Below are 22,166 nucleotides of genomic sequence, written 5' to 3'. Positions count from 1 at the left end.
AGAAACTTTGTTTTTCTAGTAGCACTGAACAAGACAATTTAAGAACAAACACAGTGTTATAAGAAAAAAACCTGCTCCTTTTCCCTTATGGGGTACCCAAGAGCCCATATAGAGTTATTTTGTAGGTTCTCTATCGGTAGGATAAAAAAACAACCAGAGAATACTGAGAAGCAAAGCAACTAGTAAGCCTGATCTTTATTAACTGTTGCAACAGGGTGCTCCCCCACACGCAGGAGAGAGGAGGACCACCCAGAACAAAGGTGTGCTCGCCCTTATATATTTTAAATTATGCGCCCTGGAGACCAAGACCACTCCCAGAAACAGCATACCTACATCACAGAAAAGGCGGTCTACAACGGAAATCTGAGTGCATTGTTTATCTCCTGTCTGGCAAGTTACCTGATTGCATTATCTGGGTTTTGGCCACTCTTTTGTTATTATAACTACTCAATTCCTGAATCTAGGCCACAGGTCACAAGCCTGTTCACATCTTGAATATGCCCTTAAGACATGATTTGTGAGGACAGGACCTGTGAGGAAAGAGACAATGGGGAGGTTTCCCACTTTGACCTTGCAGAGAAGTATTTGAGGTCAATTTGTTCAGGACCTTTTCTATGGGGTTTCAGACATGTGGTTTATATATACAGTTATGAACATTATTTTTTTTATATATGACCTTAAAATTATTATAACAATAGCAATGAATTTTAGAATGGGTGTGACACTTTGGGGCTAGCAATAAATAGTTGTCTTACTGGCTAAGTTAGGTGTGGGGAACCTATGGTCCTGCAGATGCTGCTCAGCTACAACTCTCATCATCCTTGGCTGTTAGCTATCTTGGGCGGAAGGGAGCTGTAGTTCAGCAACATCTGGAGAGCCAAAGTTTCCCCACACCTGGATTCACCCCAACCCTCCAGAGAATATTTAGGCGAGTGGGGAGAATGAAAGGTCTGTTGTGCAAGCCGAAGTCATTCCATAAGTTTAATGACTTCACTGGAAGCAAAACAAATTGCTTTAGGGCCGGATTTTAGGGACTGAGCAAAGAGAGAGTGTACATGCCTGTAATAGCCTTTCCACTCAACAGCTGAAAAACAAAAATAGTACAGGACAGACAGCTCACCTTCACGTTTAAAGCACTCAAGCACACAAACACCTGCAGAATGTTTGAATCAGCACCTATGCAAGATACGGTGTGTATGCATGGGCTTGTTTTTCTGCCAGACAGAGAGGCAGGGGCAGATGATGGCCCTGACATTAAGGCATCTACAAGACAAGAGATCCTATAGGTAACCAACTTGTGCATGATGAGACACAGAAAACAAGTTTCCCCTTTGCAGGGGTTGCTGAGATCCACTGACACAAGTGTAGGCACCTTATATGACAAGGATAAATCATGCATCAGACTGCGCATCTAAGCCATGTTCTAAACATTTTTAATTTGATGTCTCCTGCCCTGGGACCTTATGCTGAAGGATGAATAAGAAATCAAAATAAACAAATGCATGCACACGAAAGCTCATACCAATAACAAACTTAGTTAGTCTCTAAGGTGCTACTGGAAGAAATTTTTTTATTTTGTTTCGACTACAGCAGACCAACACGGCTACCTACCTGTAATAAGTAATCAAAGACGCTGGTGATTATTATTATTGTTGTTGTTGTTGAAATGGGCTACAAATGCTTAAAACAAACAGCTCAAGAAAGTGTGTGCCAAAAGACATTTCTTGCCTGGTGTGCAACTTGGGTCTACAAACAGTTTTAGTTCTAAAAACCGTCAATGCTGGATTTGTTTCATTTGGCAAAGATTTTCCTGTCTGACAGTTATCATGCAATGGCCAGGATATATTGGGTGTCTTGCTTTTTGAGCAATCATACAGAAATTCATTTCACCCAGCACAGTCCATCAGCCTCAGAAGCTAGCATTGCTGAAAAAGGGGTGTGGGGATGAGCTGCATAATGACTACAGGCAGGGCCTCCAGGTATGACAACAAGTTAAGGGACGGATGTGGATCCAGCAAAATTTTCCTCCTCCAGCAAAAAAGCAAGGCCCCCACCTCTCCAGCCCTCTGACATAGAGGCACTGCATGGCTTGTGTGATGTTGTTTTGCTAGATTTGAGATGACAACTGGATGGCAAAGAGTTCTCATTTCTGCTGGCTCACCCTGGCAACCGCAGTTCATTAAAGTGATGGTGGAGCAAAAGAGACAGAAAGATGGAACAAATACAAGCATCTTTCTTTTCTTTTTTTGTGGGGGATACTTTGAGTACAAAGAGCCCAGAAAAAGTGATCACAGGTCCAAGCAGCAGAGCATACAAATGCCAAATGCTGCTTGAAAATCACACCTGATATACCCCTCTAGAAATATTAACAGAAGCTGCACCATCAGATGTTCCTTGGCAAAGCCCAGGAGTGGACCCCAGTGAATTCCCTCTGCAGCCAAAGGAGCTATGAGGACAGGAAATCTGCAAAACCTTTTATTAATTAGACCCATGGGGGTGGGGGTGGAAGAAGACAAGGTCTTGCTTCCTCAGAAAACATGCACTGAAGATGCTTTAACTCAGACTAGTTATTCCAAACAAGCTTTTACAGTGCAGTCCTGATAAATGCCTACTCAAAAGTACCCTGCTGAGCTTCAAGGGATTTATTCTCAAGTATGGAAGGGATGTCTATAACCACCTTGTTATAGCCAAAAGTGGTGAGGAATTTGTACCACCGTTTCGTAAGAACACAGAAAGCTGCCTTACAGAAGGCAGGCCATCAATCCACTTACCGTAGCTCAGTGTTGTCTGCACTGACAGCCAGCGGCTTTTTAGGGTTTCTAGTGGGGCCTCTCCCAGTGTTACTTGGAAATACTGGGAATTAAAACATGGGACCTTTAGCATGCAAGGCAGATGGTCTAGCACTGAGCTATGGCCCTTCCCCACACAGAACATGTATGGGAAGGATTTTGGGATTCTAATCCATACTACAGCCAGAATACAAAAGCAACGATGGTGGATACAGTAGTTTCATAAAAATTATTTCATAAAATAATTTCATAAAAATTACATACCGCTTGATTATAAAAAGAAAACCTTAAGGCAGTTTGCAAGAAAAAGGTAGTATGATAAGATTATCAATAAGAAACATTAACAACAATAATTTAAAGAGTTCAGAAAATTAAAATAACAACATACTAAAAATATAGGAAAGCTCACATCAACTTTCTAAATATCTAGGTACGCTTGCCTAAACAAAAATATTTTTAATAGGTGTCAAAAAATAGCCTGATATCTGTTGTAGATATAAGGATATCAACTATGGGTATTGCTGCCTATGGCAGATGCCTTCGCTGCACATGAAGCTGTCAACACCCCTGCAGAGAGCATGGTTTAAACCATGGGTAGGCAAACTAAGGCTCGGGGCCTAGATCCGGCCCAATCGCCTTCTCAATCCAGCCAGCAAACGGTCCGGGAATCAGCGTGTTTTTACATGAGTAGAATGTGTCCTTTTATTTAAAATGCATCTCTGGGTTATTTGTGGGGTCTGCCGAGTGCTTTTACATGAGTAGAATGCGTGCTTTTATTTAAAATGCATCTCCGGGTTATTTGTGGGGCATAGGAATTCATTCATTTTTTTTCCAAAATATTGTCCAGCCCCGATATAGTCCGGTCTGAGGGACAGTGGACCGGCCCCCTGCTGAAAAAGTTTGCTGACCCCTGGTTTAAATAAAATGGGTACTGGCACTGAGAAGCCTATCCACAGAAACTAAAATCAGGAAACATGGTTCCTTGCAATTGCTTTTGTAAAAGCCAGCATTATTTAAAGATAGGACAGCATTCAATATTTTGTACCACCATCTGAAGAGCCGGCAGCAAAGCATTTCCTGGCCTATTTGCAATCAATTTCCTCTCACACCTCCACATATTCCTTAATATAGCATCTTCAGATTCTCAAGGTCAAGAGAGTCATTAATATGTCTCTTGTTTTAATACAGCCAAGAAGTTACGTAAAAGTCTATTCCAGTCACCGTTTCTATCCAAGGAAGGCCCAGATATGCCACTAGCATATGCTGCGTAGAACATACTTTTCCTTCTTGTTTTTGATGTAATCTCATTTAGCCTCTGAAACATTTGATTCCGGACATCTGGACTTCTAAAATCTTTCATTGTGGCAGCACTCACACTTTGGAACTCCCTGCCAATTGACATCAGGCAGGTTCCTTCATTGTACTCTTTTCCTTGCCCACTAAAAAACACTTTGGTTTAGGCAAGCCTGCCCAGACCTGTAGCATGTTGACATGCATTTTAATCCATTTTTAGCTTATTGAAGGTTTTAAACAACTGTTTTTACAGACAAACACTTTGAGGTTATTTTTACAATCAAGCAAATTTTTATGAAATACATAAATAATCCCTTGTTTAAAATTAATAGCTGGGTTACTTGTCCTCCCCACCTCCTAAAATCTTAAAACTTTGACACCCAACAGAAATATTTACAGTGGTACCTCAGGTTACATATGCTTCAGGTTACATATGCTTCAGGTTACAGACTCCGCTAACCCAGAAATAGTGCTTCAGGTTAAGAACTTTGCTTCAGGATGAGAACAGAAATTGTGCTCCAGCGGCGCGGTAGCAGCAGGAGGCCCCATTAGCTAAAGTGGTGCTTCAGGTTAAGAACAGTTTCAGGTTAAGTATGGACCTCCGGAACAAATTAAGTACTTAACCCGAGGTACCACTGTAATCAATCAAGTTTATGAGGCAACCAAATGCAGGCTACAGCCAAGGAGGGGGGTAACCATAAAAAAACTTGCCGAATAGTACAATACAAAAGTATATTCACAGAAAAAAAGAAACTTAAACCATTGTCCTCATAATGCTATTCTAAGCTGGGACATTTCACAACCAATCTAGACAAACACAAGACTTAGCTGTCCTTTTCAGCAAAAAAATTTTTTTCCTGTATTACGGTACTTTAAGTGGCCACAGGTTCTAAAATCTTCACGCATCCCCCCCCCTGGAATTTCATACAGACTACAGTATTAATCAATCATCTTCGATCACCCGACTTCCACAAATACAGAAGACTTGTTCTCTAACAATATTATTCTACCTGCCTCCCCTTCCAGAAAGTTAGCTCCTGTTGTCTGAAAACACAAAGGAAAGGGCGTCTCAGACATAGTCTCTTCCCCATGCTTGTGTTTTTAAGACAGGAAAACTGAAGGGGTGGGGATCTACAGGTCTCGACTGCTTCAATATCCAGCCTTTTTAATCATTATTATGCAATATAATATTGCTACAGGCGGGAAGCTAACAGGAACGCTGCTTTTCTAGCAGGCATGCCCCCAGCGAACTTCTCAAAAGCACCACCTGAAATTCTAAAAAAAAAAAGGGGGTGCGCACAAAGCTGCTTCTGTCCTGGCAGAGGAAGGAGGCCAATAAAAAACTCTCAGCCTCAAAAACTAGGGCAGTTACAAACAGAGAGGGTGGGTGTAACTTTAGAAAAGAACTCTGCAATGCTAGCTCTCTTTTGAGGAAAACTTCCCTTAGTAACAAGAGAGCTCAAAGAAAAGATGAAAAACAATGGGTGCATGTGGCAGTACCACAGCTAAGGCAAATCCCCAATCTTCTTGCAATAGTTTTGAGGGCAAATGCAGGAGGAGGCATCCCAAAGGCTGACAAACAGCAGCATAGAAATGGGTTGAGATTTTTGGGTTCAAATTTGGGATGGGAGGCCATTAAGCAAAGTACCATTGTTACAACAGAGAGATAATTATAAGAATATGAGGTAAAAAGGTAAAGGTAAAGGACCCCTGGACGGTTAAGTCCAGTCAAAGGCGACTATGGGGTTGCGGCGCTCATCTCGCTTCAGGCCGAGGGAACCAGTGTTTGTCCACAGACAGCTTTCCAGGTCATGTGGCCAGCATAACTAAACTGCTTCTGGCACAACGGAACACCGTGATGGAAACGCTGTTTACCTTCCCGCTGCAGCAGTGCCTGTTTATCTACTTGCACTGGTGTGCTTTCGAACTGATAGGTTGGCAGGAGCTGGGACAGAGCTGTGGGATATGGGTGGTGCTGTGGTCTAAACCACTGAGCCTCTCAGGCTTGCTGATCAGAAGGGCGGCGGTTTGAATGCCTGCAGCGGGGTGAGCTCCTGCTGCTCTGTCATAAGAATATAAGATCCCTGCTGGATCAGGCCAATGGCCCGTCTACTCACAGAATCATGGAAACATGGGATTGTAGAGTTGGAAGAGACTCCAGGGATCATTTAGTCCAACTCCCTGCAATGCAGGAATCTCAACTAGACCATACATGACAGACGGCCATCCAAACTCTGCTTTAACACCTCCAAGAAAGGAGAGTCCATCACCTCTCATGGGAGTCTGTTCCACTGCTGAACAGCTCTTACCGTCATAAAGTTCTTCCTGATATTTAGTTAAAATCTATTTCCTTGTCACTTGAAGCCATAAGTTTGGACCCTACCCTCCACAGCAGAAGAAAACAAGCTTGCCCCATCTTCCACATGACACCCTTTAGTTATTTGAAGATGGCTGTCATGTCTCCTCTCAGTCTCCTCATTTCTAGGCTAAACATACCCAACTCCCTCAACCATCTCTCATAAGGCTTAGTTTCCCGACCCTAAATCATCTTGGTTGCCCTCCTCTGCAAACAACTCATATTTCCCACCCTTCCTCCCAAAGGAGTCCAGGGTAGCAGACACAGCAATGATAACACATTAAAAAATAACCTGAAAATAGTTTTTAAACATTATCTCGAACCATTGGCCTTAGGGTTGCCATACCTTTCAGCCATCAAAATCAGGAATGTTTTAAAATTTCTCCCAAGAGTCAATACAGAGGGAGACAGGCACACCTCACAAAGGAGGGCATTCCACAAATGGGGAGCCACCACTGAGAAGTCAATCATGGGTCAATGCCAATCTAGCAGCCCCCAGTGATGGTACCAAGAACAAGGCCCCCACCTGCCAATTGTTGGGTGCTCTTTTAGGTACTGGGTGCCAAGATATTTAGAGCTTTATATCCTGACCTTTGGTAGTATATTCCACAGGCATTTTAGTTTAAGCTTGATTTTATAGTTTTGACTGATTTTTTACATTTTCTGCATCACATTTCTTGTACACAGTTTATAGATTATTGACACTAAGTGGCAGATAAGTATTTTAAATAAAGAAATAAGTAGTATTAATACCCTGAATTGAGATCCTTAGTTCACTTTCAGGATGGCGGCACATGGTCCCATCAGAATGCCCCACTTTTCAGTCTAGCAGGTGCATTCTGCACTGGCTTGAGGCCCCCGCCCCCCCATCTTCAAGGGCAGCCCTGCAGACAGCGTATTACGGTAGTCCAATTTAACTAATTTAAACTCCTGACTCTGGCTGGGGACCCTGATATACAATGGAAGGAAAGGAGGGACCTTAATGGTAATGGTAAAGGTAAAGGTAAGGTAAAGGTAAAGGTAAAGGGACCCCTGACCATTAGGTCCAGTCATGACCGACTCTGGGGTTGTGGCACTCATCTTGCTCTATAGGCCAAGGGAGCCGACATACAGCTTCCAGGTCATGTGGCCAGCATGACTAAGCCGCTTCTGGCGAACCAGAGCAGCGCACGGAAACGCCATTTACTTTCCCGCTGGAGCGGTACCTATTTATCTACTTGCACTTTGATGTGCTTTTGAACTGCTAGGTTGGCAGGAGCAGGGACCGAGCAACGGGAGCTCACCCCATCATGGGGATTCGAACCGCCGACCTTCTGATCGGCAAGTCCTAGGCTCTGTGGTTTAACCCACAGCGCCACCCACAATTGTACCATACATTTAAAGCACTATCATGTCACTTTAAAACAGCTTTCTTCCCATTCAAAGAATTCTGGGATCTGTAGTTGGTTACAGGTACTGAGAGTGATTAGGAGACCCCCTACTGCCCTCACAGAGCTACAATTCTGAGCATGGTTTAACACATAGCTGTCAACCTTCCCGTTTTTTGCGGGAAATTCCCTTATTTCAGCACTGTTTCCCGCTGCTATCCCGGATTGTTCAATATCCCGTAGACCGTCTCCGGGACAGGTGAGGCTGCTGATCCCTTATTTTCAAATCCGAAAGTTGACACTTATGCTGCTGATCCCTTATTTTCGAGGCTGCTGATCCCTTATTTTCAAATCTGAAAGTTGACAGCTATGGTTTAACAATTAATCCCCTTTTCTAGGGAACCCTGCACACTGCAGCTCTAGCATGTGTGTGTGATTCCACTGCTTCCTGGGAAGATGCAGATGTGCTGAAGCAGCAGTGGGGACGTAGCATGAAAGCAGACTGCACAAGAGCAGGGCACATTTGGAGAGTGACGCAAGACGACAGCTAGCCAGGTAGGCAGTGCCTCCTTATGAATTATAGAAGTGCAAAGTCACCACGTCCTGCAAGCTTCCTGTCCAAGGCTAGCGTTTGCACTTTAGTAGGGGACTGAACACAGGTGTATTCAAGGACAAGACAGATAGGCAGAGGAGGGTACAAGGTGTTTATGGATGGAGCTGCAGCAGAGGGATGGAGCTGATGAAAACCATCACATTCAGACGCTGCTCCTCTGCACCAAGCCAGGAATTGTTTGCAAATAAGGCAGTTTGACGCAACTGGTGAAGTGAACGCAGCTCAGCACCAGAGCATCTGCTTTGCATGCAGAAGGTCCCTGGTTCAAGCCCCAGCATTTCCAGGAAGGCCCAAGAAAAAGCTCCCCATCTGAAATCTTGAGGAGATGCTACAAGTCAGTGTAGGTAATACTGAGATACATGAGCCAGTGGTCTTATAGTGTAGAAGGCAGCTTCCCGTAGGGTGATCCAAATAACAACTGTTTATCTCCTGTACAGCTCCCATGGGTTGTAGCATTTGACAAGTGTTCAAGAGTACAGAGCTGACAATCTTAAAACTCAATTCAGGGGAAAGGAGCAGTGGAAGGGGCACAAGAGATGGAGGGAGGGGTAAACAGAGGAACGTAAGGATGCAAGAAGAGCCCTGCTGGATCAGGCCAACAGCCCACCTAGTCCAGCATCCTGATCCTGATCTCACAGTGACGAGCCAGATGCCCCAATGGGAAGACCACAAGGAAGACCTGAAAGTAACAGCAACCCTACCAGCAAGAAGAAAAGTATGTGAATCAAGCAAAAAACATCTAGTACAATCAACCCACGTTATATGCAGCAAGCCATTCAGGCCATACACCATTGCACAAATCAGTTTGCACCCCAATGTGTTTTTTGAGGGGGGAGGTGGAATCCCTCCTCTCCTGATGGGCATCTCTCAAGATGACCAGCTGCATCAGAAAAACAAAACTAAAAATTTTCTCACCACCCTGCTCGCATCTTCATGGGCATATCTCCACAAATCACCGACCAGGCTTTGAGGTTTGCAAAAAGGGAGAGCGCCTTTTTGATTGGCACCCACCCTCCCAGCAGCTGTGGAATGTTCTCCCAAGTGAGGTCTGCCTGGTGCTGACCCAGACATCTTTCTGCTGCCAGGTTAAGACTTTCATCTTCCTCCAGGCATTTGACAGAATCTTAAAAGCTTGCTTGTCAATTGCCTAGGGAGATGCTTGCCTTGAATTAGATGGTTAGCTAAGAAAATAATATTTAAATGCTGAAGATTTATGCTTGCCTACCCATATCCAATTTTCTCAGAAGCTGGGCATTCTAGAATGCAGATTTGACAAGTGTTCTAAACTCCAGCAATTGTGACATTGAAGTCACCACTTTTACCCAGATAGCAGGGGGAGAAAAAGGAGTTCTAAGCCACCCTGCCCAGCATGAACTCTCCCTGTGCCAAACCATGCCACACCTGCTTTGCACACTCAAGTGCTTTTGCCTGCCGACAATGCGCCTTTGAGGTTAAAGAATATGTAAATGATTGGTTGCACTACCGCCAAGTCAATGAAATGTATAAAGAGGATTTAAAGGAAAAAGGATTTGATGATAAAAAATCAAAATTTGAATTAGAAATATTAAACAATGAATGTAAAATAATGTCTAAAATGTAAAATACTGTTGGAATGGCATTTGAAAGATGAGGAAGTGAAATCGGTAATGATACACTGGGCAAAAGACTTTGGATATAATATACAGCTTAAGGAATGGGAAAGGTTGTGGAATGGAAGGATAAAATTTACAGCCTGTAATGCTTTGAAAGATAATATGATGAAAAGGATGTATAGATGGTATATTACACCAGTGAAGTTAGCTAAAATGTATAAGACAATAAATGTTGGAAATGTAAAGAAAAAGAAGGAACATTTTATCACATGTGGTGGGAATGTAAGAAAGTAAAGAACTTCTGGGAAATGATATATAATGAGATGAAAAAGATGTTGAAATATACATTCTTAAAAAAACCAGAAGCATTTTTACTTGGTATTATAGGCCAAGACATTAATAGACAAGATGTCAAACTGTTCTTACATGCAACAACAGTGGCAAGAGTATTGTTAGCTCAGAAATGGAAGCAAGAAGAAATTCTGACGAAAGAATGACAGACAAAATTAATGGACTATGAAGAATTGGACAAAATGACAGGAAGGATTCGAAACCTGTGGGACCAGAAGATTGGAAAAAGTATATGATTTACAGAAGATTGGAAAAATTATATGAATTATTTGAAGAGCAACTGTAATCAACAAACTGCGCTAGTAGGACTACAAGAAGTTTTGTAAGGAGAAATATACAAAGTGTTACAAAGTAGAAAAAGATAGAGATATTGGTTATGAGTTTGAAATGTAATAGGGAAAATAAGAAATGCATACTAAGAGATTAAATTGGAAAATTTTCAGACATGACTTATGGAAGTCAAAAAAATTGAATAATACCGTATTTTTCGCCCTATAGGACGCACTTTTCCCCCTCCCAAAATGAAGGGGAAATGTGTGTGCGTCCTATGGGACGAATGCAGGCTTTCGCTGAAGCCTGGAGAGCGAGAGGGGTCGGTGCGCACTGACCCCTCTCGCTCTCCAGGCTTCAGGAGAGCCCCACCGCCAGCCCCACAAGCTCGGGGGACAGCGGGGAGGCGCAGCGCGCCTTTCCCGCTGTCCCCTGACTTGGTTAGAAGGCTGGCGGGGGGGAGAAGCCTGCTCCTCCCAGTCGCCAGCCCCGCAAACCCGGGGGACAGCGGGAGGCGCAGCATGCCTTTCCCGCTGTCCCCCGACTTGGTTAGAAGGCTGGCGGAGGGCTTCCCCCTCCTCCAGCCCCGCAAGCTCCCAGAGCGATGCCAAAGCTGCACGCAGCTTCGGCATGGCTCTGGGTCCCGTTCTGGGGGCTGGGGGAGGGGAAGCTCTGCTTTCCCCGCCCCAAGCCCCGCAAGCTCCCTCAGCTCAGCCCTCTGGAGCTGATTTTGCGGGACAGGAGAGGAAGAGAAAGTCCCGTTCTGGGGGCTGGCGTCGGGGGAAGCTCGGGCTTCCCCCGCCCCAGCCCCGTGCCGGGGGGGGGGAATAATTTTTTTCCCTTTATTCCCCCCAAAAAAAATAATCTAGGTGCGTCCTATGGGCCGGTGCGTCCTATAGGGCGAAAAATACGGTATGTAAAAGTATGTTTAATTACTATTGAAAATGATATGTTAAAAAACTAATAAATATTGAACCCTGAAATTTGAACCCTGAAAATGCCTGGATGGGACAGAATGTAAAAACTGTACATAAGGTAACATTTACTTTTAGTATTCCAACCACTCTTGTTTCTGGCCCACACACCATTATTGGCACACTGGTCCTGCATGGTTTCCCCCAAAAGGAAGGCAGCCCTTGGGCTAAAGAGGGTTCCCCCCCCCCTCCTAGAACATTTCCCATGATCCTCTTCCACAGACCAGGGTTTCAAGGAGGGCATGCTGATATGGGGAGGGAAGGTAGCAACCCCAAATGCAGATCCACAACACTGGATCCTTATCTCAACATGCATTCAAGAACTGAGCAAGGAACTGGGTGGGGCAGATAAGAGGAAGAGGCATCAAATGACTTCATTTTTCTAACAAAATCTGTCTTCCATTAGATGTTAATCATACGCAGTACTTAACAAAGAAAGGGAGGGCAAAGCTTCTTCGCCACAGGGAATGTTTGGCTGTTTAAATCTCCAATGTAGTTTAACAGCAGCAACACACACACAAAGAGAAAGAGAGAGAGAGAGAGAGAGAGAGAGAGAGAGAGAGAACGCGTCTATGTGGCTCCCCGGCAGAAATCTCCCCTTGCAAGGACCAAATACAGTTTCACATGAACTCCAAAGTTATGATTAGCTCAGTCACTTCTATTTTTATGATTGTAAATTGTTTTTAATTGTTTTTAATATTGTGTTTTAATGTTCTAGAGGTGAAGGGTGGGTAATAAATAAGTAAATGAGTAATCTATTTGCCTGCTTTTCAAGCATTAACACCACACAAAGCCAGAATCCTGCTGTCAAAACGAAACACTGTACAGCATTTTATTACAGTACTAGGATATCCATTAGGGGCTGTTGGTGGAAGAAAGCTGTAATTGGTTAATTAAAGTCAACATTTTAATTGAATAATGGCTCCATTACTTCTAAAATGCAAGGCTGGGACATCCCATGGGGAGACTCTGGTTGTGGCTTGGGGAGAAACAGAAAGACAGGGTTGTTTTTGGAGAGTGGGTTAGGTTAGGAAAGGGGGAGACTGAGATGAAACAGAGCCGCAGCAGAGCCCTAGAAAGACCATCTCTGCACCTTGCCTCCCCTGGGAGAGACACATATAGGCCACCGAAGAACCAGACCACAACTCCCACGAGCTCAACAGTGATGAACATTTTGTCAGCCCAATGGCCTCATTCCCTTCTGGTCAACCTTCCAGAGGCCACAGCCCATGGTGGGCAGGGCCAGAGGCGAAAGTGAGTGGGGTGACAAATGTGAATTTTTATCTTTGTACAGTACAGAACTTTCTACAAACACTCAGGGACGCATCCCAGCCAGGCAAAAATACTCAAGAGAGGATGCAAAGTGGGTGTGGTCTGAGAAGAGGCAGTGTGGGGTAGGGAGAGTCCTGAGGGCTGCATTAGCCCCATGGGCCTGAGATTTTCTGGACCTGGAAAACCCCAACAGGCAGCAGCACCAAACTTCACACCCAGGAGGCTTGAAAGCAGGCAGGCCCCAACTTCCTGGAGGAGAAAACTTGAAACGCTACACAAACAAATGGATAGGAATGCTGGGGGCCTCAAGGCATGGGAAATACAAAGGAACGGAAACTGCATCAATCCCCTTTTCCATGCCTGGGCTTGGAAGCTGTTACACAATGAAGGGCACTCAGTTCTCCTGTTCCAATTCAAGTCATGCCTAAGCAGTAATGAGATGCAATAACATTGTTTCCCCTTCTTCTGGCTTCACCCTTTCGCCTGGAGGCTTTTTCCATTTGGCTGCAGACCAGGCATTCCCCCCACCACCACCGTTGCTTTTTGCATTTCAAAATAATATTAATACTAATATTGCATTACCAAGTACATCGTCACCAGTGGAGCCCTTGGAAGAATGGGATGCAGGCTGCCGCTCTGTGCCCGGGTATACTGCTATCTGCACTTCAGCCCTTTGTAATGAAGATAGAGGCTGCCTCTGAGGGTCGGGTTCTGGGCGGGTGCTGAAGGGAGGCTTTTCCCAAGCGCCATGGAAGCTAATTCCTGAAAAAGAAGCACACAGTTTACTAAGGTGGGCTGAGTGTGGCTAGGTTTTATAGTCCAACCCAAAATATTTGACTAAGGAACCCAAAGGCCTCTATCCCTACACAGCCACTCCCCACTTTCAACACACAAGGCGCATTTCATCCAGAAACCATCCCGGTACAGTGGTACCTCGAGTTAAGTACTTAATTTGTTCCGGAGGTCCATTGTTAACCTGAAATTGTTCTTAACCTGAGGCACCACATTAGTTAATGGGGCCTCCTGCTGCCACTACACCACCACTGCACGATTTCTGTTCTCATCCTGAAGCAAGGTTCTTAACCTGAGGTAATATTTCTGGGTTAGCGGAGTCTGCAACCTGAAGCGTATATAACCTGAAGCGTGTGTAACCCGAGGTACCACTGTATTAGTAATAACTGTTTTTAGGATACAAAACATCTCAGTGACATTCATATTCCCAATGAGCCCCTTAAGAATAGGAAAAGAAAACAGCTAAATCAAATCAATGGCTGGTTTCAAGAATGGGGGACCTGTCTTAGCCTGAGGGTCACATTCCTGCATGCATGCTGGCGGTGGGAGGGGGCCAGGGGCAGAAGCAGGCATTGCAACAGAAGCAACTACAGTATTCAGATATGCAGCATTCCAGCCATGCACTACGCACTTATCTCTTTTTGTCCATATTCAGGCAAGCAAAAGGTGCTACCACAGTTCGTGGGCACATTCCAGCCCGGCAAAAGCACATGAGGAGGATGCATAGCAGGACCAGTGAGGTGTGTGGTCTAGGGAGAGTCCCAAGAGCTAGACAGAGATCCCTGGAGGCCCACATTTGGCCCCTAGGCCTGCAAGGCCAATAAAGTACACATACATTGGAATGCATGGAATGCAGAAAGTGCAGAGAGCAATCACCTCTCTATAGTCTCACAATACAACTAGAACTTGCATGCACCCAATGAATACAAATATTGCTGGGGGGAAACTTGTATCAAGAGATGCACATAAAGTTGGAAATGCCTAAGATGAAGCCTGACAGGGCATCTGAAAACAAAGGAAGCTTTTCCTATTTGTGGCTTAGGGCCCTTGTATTCACGGGACCACCTCTTCTGATATGTCCTTAAGGTCCATGAATAACCATAGTTTAGAGGTCCCGGGCCCCAAGGAAGTCAAACTATCCTCCACAGGGCCATAGCCTTTTCAGTGATGGCTCCGACCTAGTGGAATGCTCTGTCCCATGAGACTAGGGCCCTTCAGGATTTAACCTCCTTCTGTTGGGCCTCTAAGACAGAACTATTCTGCCTGGCCTTTACTTTGAATTCAGCTTGATCTTTTATTTCCCTTCTCTTCCCTCCCCCTCCCCTTTTATGAAGTATACCTGCTCTGAGACCCCACAGCTAATTCTCCCCTGGCCTCCTCGCTGGCCCAAGTAGGACTAATTCAGCCAGCTAGCCCTGGGGATTATCTAATGCTTATTAGATGGATTTCCCCTAAACTGATTTCTGAACTTTTAATTTTATTGTTACAGTGGTACCTCGGGTTACATACGCTTCAGGTTACAGACTCAGCTAACCCAGAAATAGTACCTCGGGTTAAGAACTTTGCTTCAGGATGAGAACAGAAATTGTGCGGCAGCGGGAGGCCCCATTAGCTAAAGTGGTGCTTCAGGTTAAGAACAGTTTCAGGTTAAGAACGGACCTCCGGAACGAATTAAGTACATAACCAGAGGTACCACTGTATTCGTGTTTTTATACTGTATTTTATGCTGCTTTTACAATTAAGTGTTTTAAATTTGTTGATAGGCGCCCTGAGCCCAGTTTTTGAACCAGGAAGGGCGGGGTAGAAATAAAAATTCATTATTTATTTATTTACTCATATGTAATTTTTTATTGAAGGTGTTCATTGACGGAAAAGCAAACAATTACAAATGTACTTTAACTGAGTAACACCTCAGGATTTCCTAGTCAAGCCTTCTTCACCAGGGTGAGTCCTAAATCTCATGGTCTTCACCACAAAGAGAACTCCTCTGGTAATTTCACAACTGGGTGGTTCCCAGGATGGGGTGGAAAGAGCCCCAGGCATCAACGCTTACACAGGTTTCATATTTAGTTACAGTTCTGAACTGGTTTGTAGCTACCGCTAAGGCCAAAGGGTATGCTTGGCAGCTCCAGGTGTGGCCATGACATTGTCATACCTCCTACAAGCCAGTGGGGCAAACTGGTGCATTGCAAGCTGTTGGGTGTCCAGATTTTTGAGACACTGCAATTCCCTTCCTCAACCCTTTGGGATGGACCAGGTTTCAAACCAAACACTTGCTCTCAGCAATAACTGGCATGACTTGGGCATCACTCTTTCAATTTTGGCTACTCTTAAAACACCAAACCACCACCACCAGGTGTTTACAAGGCCTCTGTTTCAACTTCCACAACAGACATAACAAAATAATAGAAGGCTTCACCACTAGTAAAGTTCCAGCAATGGCCAAACAGATGCTTTCGGGAATTCCAGAAGCAAGGCATGAGGACAGTAACTGTTTCACAGGAGCAGAGAAACCTACATTATACCAAGTCAAGGGATTATCTAGCTCAGCACTGCCTACCCTGACTGGAGGTGGTTCTTCAGCATTTCGAGCAGGTATCTTTCCCATCCCTACCTGGAGATGCCTGGAACCAGGAACCTTCTGCATGCAAATAAGGTACTTGCTCTACCACGAGGGTGGCGCTGTGGGTTAAACCACAGAGCCTACGGCTTGCCAATCAGAAGATCAGCAGTTTGAATCCCCGCGACAGGGTGAGCTCCCGTTGCTCGGTCCCTGCTCCTGCCAACCTAGCAGTTTGAAAGCATGTCCAAGTGCAAGTAGATAAATAGGTACCACTCTGGCGGGAAGGTAAATGGCGTTTCCATGCGCTGCTCCAGTTCGCCAGAAGTGGCTTAGTCATGCTGGCCACATGACCCAGAAGCTGTATGCCGCCAATAAAGCGAGATGAGCGCCGCAACCCCAAAGTCAGCCATTACTGGACCTAATAGTCAGGGGTCCCTTTACCTTTACTTTACCACGCAACTACAGCCGATTGTTATCCCTTCAGAGGCATAACTTATCTGAAGAGGGAGGTTTTGCTGAGTAGACACTGAAAGGTATCTTACTGCCTCCTTGCCATGTGACTTGTCTCGCTTTTAAGACATCTGGGCCAAGTGACCATTGCTGCATCTTGTGGCAGAAAAAGCCATAACTGAATTGTGTATCTTATGATGAATTACTTTGCAATCAACTGCCGATCTAACTTCACTGGGTGAGCCACAGCATAAAGCTGTAAGCCAGGGTTCGGAAACCAACAGTCCTCCAGACATCATGGGAGTCCAGCAGCCAACATGTCCAATATTCAGGGATGAAGGGATTTGTGGCCCAGCAACATCAACACCTTGAATTTTGCTCCTGAACCAGTATACTTTCTCCACTGAGCTTATTTCTCCGTCCCAGCATGCAAAGTTGCTGAATACAGTATTAGTATATTTCACAGCAGTAAGGCTGCATAAGTACGATACATTTAAAAGACAACAAGCGTTTTATTTTCTGTTGCTTTCATTCCATTTGTGAATCACATCCTGTAAAGTAAAGGAAAAGGGACCCCCGACAGTTAGGTCCAGTCGTGGACGACTCTGGGGTTGGGGCACTCATCTCGTTTTACTGGCCGAGGGAGCCGGCGTTTGTCCACAGACAGCTTCCAGGTCATGTGGACAGCATGACTAAGCCACTTCTGGCAAACCAGCGCAGCGCACGGAAACACCGTTTACCTTCCCGCCGGAGCAGTACCTATTTATCTACTTGCACTTTGATGTGCTTTCGAACTGCTAGGTTGGCAGGAGCAGGGTCCGAGCAACGGAAGCTCACCCCGTCGTGGGGATTCAAACCACCGACCTTCTGATCAGCAAGCCCTAGGCTCTGTAGTTTAGACCACAGCGCCACCCGCGTCCCATCCTATAAAGTACCTTGAAGCAATTTCACAATAAAAAGGGTAAAAACAAACCCGACATTTTCAAGATTATTAAATAAGATCTTTGGTCACATCCACACTATAACTCTAAAAAACATGATTTCTCCCAAAGAATCCTGGGAACTGTAGTTTGTTAAGGGTGCTGGGAATTCCAGCTCTGTGGAGGGTAAACAGCAGCTCTTAGGATTCACTGGGGTGCATTAAATGTACAGAATATCATGTACAGTATACTGCTGAAATGATGACACACACACAATTTTGAAATCAAGTGGGCAGTAATTAAAGGAGGAGCCCCACCCTTTCCCCAAAAGTGATGCATTTCAGAATTAGGCAATGCAGAAGCTCCGCTCCATTTAAAAAAGAAATTCAGTCAAGCCATGATTTTGCACATCCTTGCCTTGAGGACACTGGCTAGTTTCCTGGAACCTTCACATTTGACAGTGTTCCCTTTACTTGCCCCAGGACTCCGAAAAGACATCACCTCAGATGACCTTGCTCTCTGTAAATGGAATAATCCCATAAACTTTAAAAGAGGCCACATTGCTGCAGTGGAAATTTGCACACCCTCTCGCTGTTGTTACAGCAACCTGCTATCCCCAATTACTGGAAGGCCAGGACAATCATAAAACAGACTCATGGCAGTTTAAAGGGCTTTGAGGCATCCAGCAACAGAGATCACTCTGGAGGCTTGACTGCAAAAATCCCAATCAGGCAGCACCTAAAGCTAAACATTGCTCTCCAATGTCCCACACCCAAATATTTTTCTCCTCCACCCCGGCCTTTTCCTTCCACTGACACCCTTTCTCCTGCCTCTTCCCGATACTCCTGCTTCCTTTCCAACAACCTACCTTCCCCATGGGTGCCAAAAAGTTTGCTTGCACACCCATTCTTTGAGCTAGCTGAATGCAATAACACACACACATACCCAACTCTCCGCAACAGAATGCCACCCCTTTGTTTTCACTTTACCGGTCCCTGCCAGATGCCCCCCTTCCCCCCCCTTTACTCACATTGCATGGACTAGTAACATGATAACACCACCCACCCAGCTTCTCCAGCCCTTCTGTGACTTGCTCACAGCTTGACTCATCAGTGTTTCTTGCCAACCAGGCACTATTCCTTCCTTCACTTACTGTCTGCCACCCCTTAATTGCCAGCAACACAACGTAGCAAAGGAGTCTCTGTTTCCTCCCCTTGCCCTTAATGCTTCCCCTGTCACCCCAAAAATAAAGAGTTACTTGGCACTGGGGCACATTCTCAGACTCAGCCCCTTTGACAACTCTCCTGCCCCTATTTATCCTCCCCCTTGCCAGCCCTGTAAGTTCCAAGAACAGCTTAAGAAGAACTATCATCACTCACCTCGCTTTTGAGATCCACTTTCAAAAACAGCACAAGAGATAAACACACACCCTAAATTTGTTCCCATCCATAATGCTTCAGTTTCCTTCTTTAGTGCCACCTCACAACCCTCCACCACCATCTCTTATTCAACAAGTGCTAGAGGTGGGAGACAGCCAATCAATCCCACCCTCCCCACTTGGAAAATAACCAATTAATTTGAGAACCTACAAAAAGGTGACTGTTTTCCATCTGCCAAGCCTTCCAAACCCTTCTGCACCTCCCCCACCCCTTCCAAATATCCCTTCCCCTCTATTTTCTGAATCATAAGCAAAGCTCCCTTTTTATAAACCGCTTTTATTCGCTCTCAATGCCCACAATAAACCTTCAATTGCTGCTAGTGTCCTGCATTCGTTTTAATTATTTACTGAATTTATGTTCCACCTTTTTTCTCCCCAGGAGCTCAAAGGGGCCTACACTGTTTTCCCCCTTTTCATATAATCCCTACAACCATCTTGTGAGGTAGGTTAGGCTAAAAGGCAGTGACTGGTCCCAAGGACACACCCAGTGAGTTTCCTGATTGAGTGTACCCTGGTCTCCCAGGTCCTAGTCCAACACTGGCTGCCTTTGCAAGAATATTCTGCCATAGCAGATCTTGGGGTTGGTGGATTGGATAACTCCCTCTTCCTAACATCCCCCCTCACTCGCTCTCCATACCCACAGAAACCCAGTCTCAGTTCTCTTCCACAACACATCTCCGGGGAAACCCACTCTTCCTAACCCCCCCCCCCATTGTTACTCTCCCTACCTCTGCCACCCACTCCTCTGCAAGCTCCGGGTATGATTGTTGATGGCCATGTCACATCGATACCTCTTCCACGTCTTACCGGACTCTGGAATCACACCCACCATCCCAGCCCCTGGAAATTCCTTTCATACACGTGCACATCCCCCCTTCCTTTCCTTATGGCCTTCCCTCTCAACTGAGGAATTGCCAGCCCTAAACTTTACATACACACGACACACACACGGGTCCTTCTGCAACCCAGGATTTTCCTAGGGGTTCCTAGATCTCTCTCCACTCCCCACGCTTGCAAAGCTCACAAGCTGAAGGCATGCATGCTCCTCTCCACCCTGCCGGGCACACATCTCTCGCCATCCTCGCTCACCCTCCTCTTCACTGTCATCATACAATACCAGGTTACTATGTCCTCCAGGTCCTAAGCCTACTCTCTTTCCCAGAGACCACCCCAATACTCAAAAGCAGCGACGGGCAGGGGATCCTTCTCCCAGTTCTGCAATGCCCAAGTTCCTCTCCTTCCCCTTTCACTGGCAGCAAGGTTAGTGGTCCTGTAGGTTCCTGAGGCTGTCCTTTCCCTGACGCCCCTCTTCACCTCAACAAAACCAGTGGAGGTTGGAAGTGGGGGTGGGAGAGAATCCTCCTCCTCCATTATGCCAATCAATAAATAAAAGTTGCTGGTCCCCGAGGTTTCTGAGGACGTCCTCTTTCCCAGACGCCCCTCTCCTTCCCAATACTCTAAAGCAGCGTGTGGAGATGGGGAATCTTCCTCTCTATTTCCCGAGATCCACGTCCTTCCCCGACCCTCCGCCACTCACTAGCTAAAACACGGTTACTGGTCCTACACCTCGATACTAAAAACAAATACCAAACAAACCCACCCAGCGCGAGTGTGTGTGGGGAGGGGACATGCCCGACGTCCTCACTTCCCCATCAAAAAAAGGGGGGTTACTAGTCCTCAGTGTTCCTGACTCGCCTCGGCATTCCTCAACACCCTCGTATCTCTCAGCAGATTCCCTGCCAGTCCACTTTCCCCCCAGGACGGGGCGGGAAACGCCTGCCCCTGACAGTGTCATTATTGCAACCCTTCGCACTCACCCGGCAGCAGCTTCCCGGCTCGGTCGCTTCGGGCTTTCTTTTGTTTGCCCCCCTCGCAGCCTCCTCACTGCACCACCGGGCTGCTCCACCCCGGAGCTGACCTCACCCGGCCGGCATGGGCATCCCCCGGCGGCGGCGGCAGAACCGGAAGTAAGCAGCAGCCGCGACTCTTGCTCCTCTCTTCCACTAGGCGGCCCCATCTCGAGAGGAGCCATCTTGGGAAGGGCAAGGCATTCTCCACGGAGCGAGAGGGAGAGGAAGCGAATGGAAAGCGCAAAAGATGCCTGGAGGTCATCTTGAGTATGGAGGGGGAAAGGAGCGCACAGCTGCCATCTTGGTAAGGGAAGGTCGCATTCAGCACGTACGTTTTCCTTTTTTCTTTCTTTCTTTCTTTCTTTTAAAAATATATATAATTAACACCGTGCGCCTCTCCGTATTTAAAGGGAGAGAAATCTCCAACTCATTATGTAAAAACGGCAATATTAATCCCCACATCCTGATGACAACGGGTACTAATGTGATGTTTTATAGCAGATTTATAAACCATATATACAATATTATATATAAAAAGCAACATATTGGGTTGCGTCCAAATAAATTCTCACAGTTGACCTGCTGAGATTAATGGAGCTAAATCAGCCATGCTCATCCATTTCAATGGCCCTACTCTGAATAGGACTAGCATTGCATGTTTGCTATTTATTTGTTGCATATCTATCCTACCTTTTCCTCACCACCTCTACAAAAGGTTCAAGACGGCATCTATGCTTCTCTCCCCACCCCACCCCCATTTTTTTTTAATCCATTACAACAACCTTGTGAGGTAGGTTAGGCTGAGAGGTGAGCAAAGGTGCCAAAGGTGAGCTTCCTGATGTTATAAGAATTCTTGTTGTTGTTTAGTCGTGTCCGACTCTTCGTGACCCCATGGACCAGAGCACGCCAGGCACTCCTATCTTCCACTGCCTCCCACAGTTTGGTCAAACTCATGCTGGTAGCTTCGAGAACAGTATCCAACCATCTTGTCCTCTGTCGTCCCCTTCTCCTTGTGCCCTCCATCTTTCCCAACATCAGGGTCTTTTCCAGGTAGTCTTCTCTTCTCATGAGGTGGCCAAAATATTGGAGTCTCAGCTTCAGGATCTGCCCTTCCAGAGAGCACTCAGAGCTGATTTCCTTCAGAATGGATAGGTTTGATCTTCTTGCAGTCCATGGGACTCTCAAGAGTCTCCTCCAGCACCATAATTCAAAAGCATCAATTCTTCGGCGATCAGCCTTCTTTATGGTCCAGCTCAACTTCCATACATCACTTCTG

General features: G+C 45.7%; 2 protein-coding genes across 4 annotated transcripts in view; one reads left to right on the top strand and one right to left on the bottom strand.

The window, feature by feature from the left end:
• The window catches only part of LRRC8A (leucine rich repeat containing 8 VRAC subunit A), a 38,030-nt gene extending 16,980 nt beyond the window's left edge, over positions 1 to 21,050 (bottom strand). For 2 of the 3 annotated variants that reach the window (XR_013834677.1, XM_079961274.1), the window contains exons 1-2: positions 20,858 to 21,050; positions 13,460 to 13,639 (exon numbers count right to left, since the gene is read on the bottom strand). The gene's annotated coding sequence lies outside the window, so the exon portion shown is untranslated. Of the gene's footprint in view, positions 1 to 9,333; positions 9,961 to 13,459; positions 13,640 to 20,857 lie in introns of those variants that run through there. The other variant, XM_079961275.1, reaches the window with a different exon arrangement.
• LOC307207789 (uncharacterized protein) overlaps positions 20,063 to 22,166 on the top strand; it is a 34,344-nt gene continuing 32,240 nt past the window's right edge. Inside the window, exons 1-2 of the mRNA XM_079961850.1 lie at positions 20,063 to 20,160; positions 21,048 to 21,218. Coding sequence (XP_079817976.1) covers positions 20,080 to 20,160; positions 21,048 to 21,218 — 252 coding nt within the window. The 5' untranslated portion in view covers positions 20,063 to 20,079. The remainder of the gene's footprint in view (positions 20,161 to 21,047; positions 21,219 to 22,166) is intronic.

The sequence above is a fragment of the Podarcis cretensis genome (genome assembly GCF_951804945.1).
Source record: "Podarcis cretensis genome assembly, chromosome: Z".
Lineage (NCBI taxonomy): Eukaryota > Metazoa > Chordata > Lepidosauria > Squamata > Lacertidae > Podarcis > Podarcis cretensis.
This window is presented reverse-complemented; position numbering and strand designations above follow the sequence as displayed.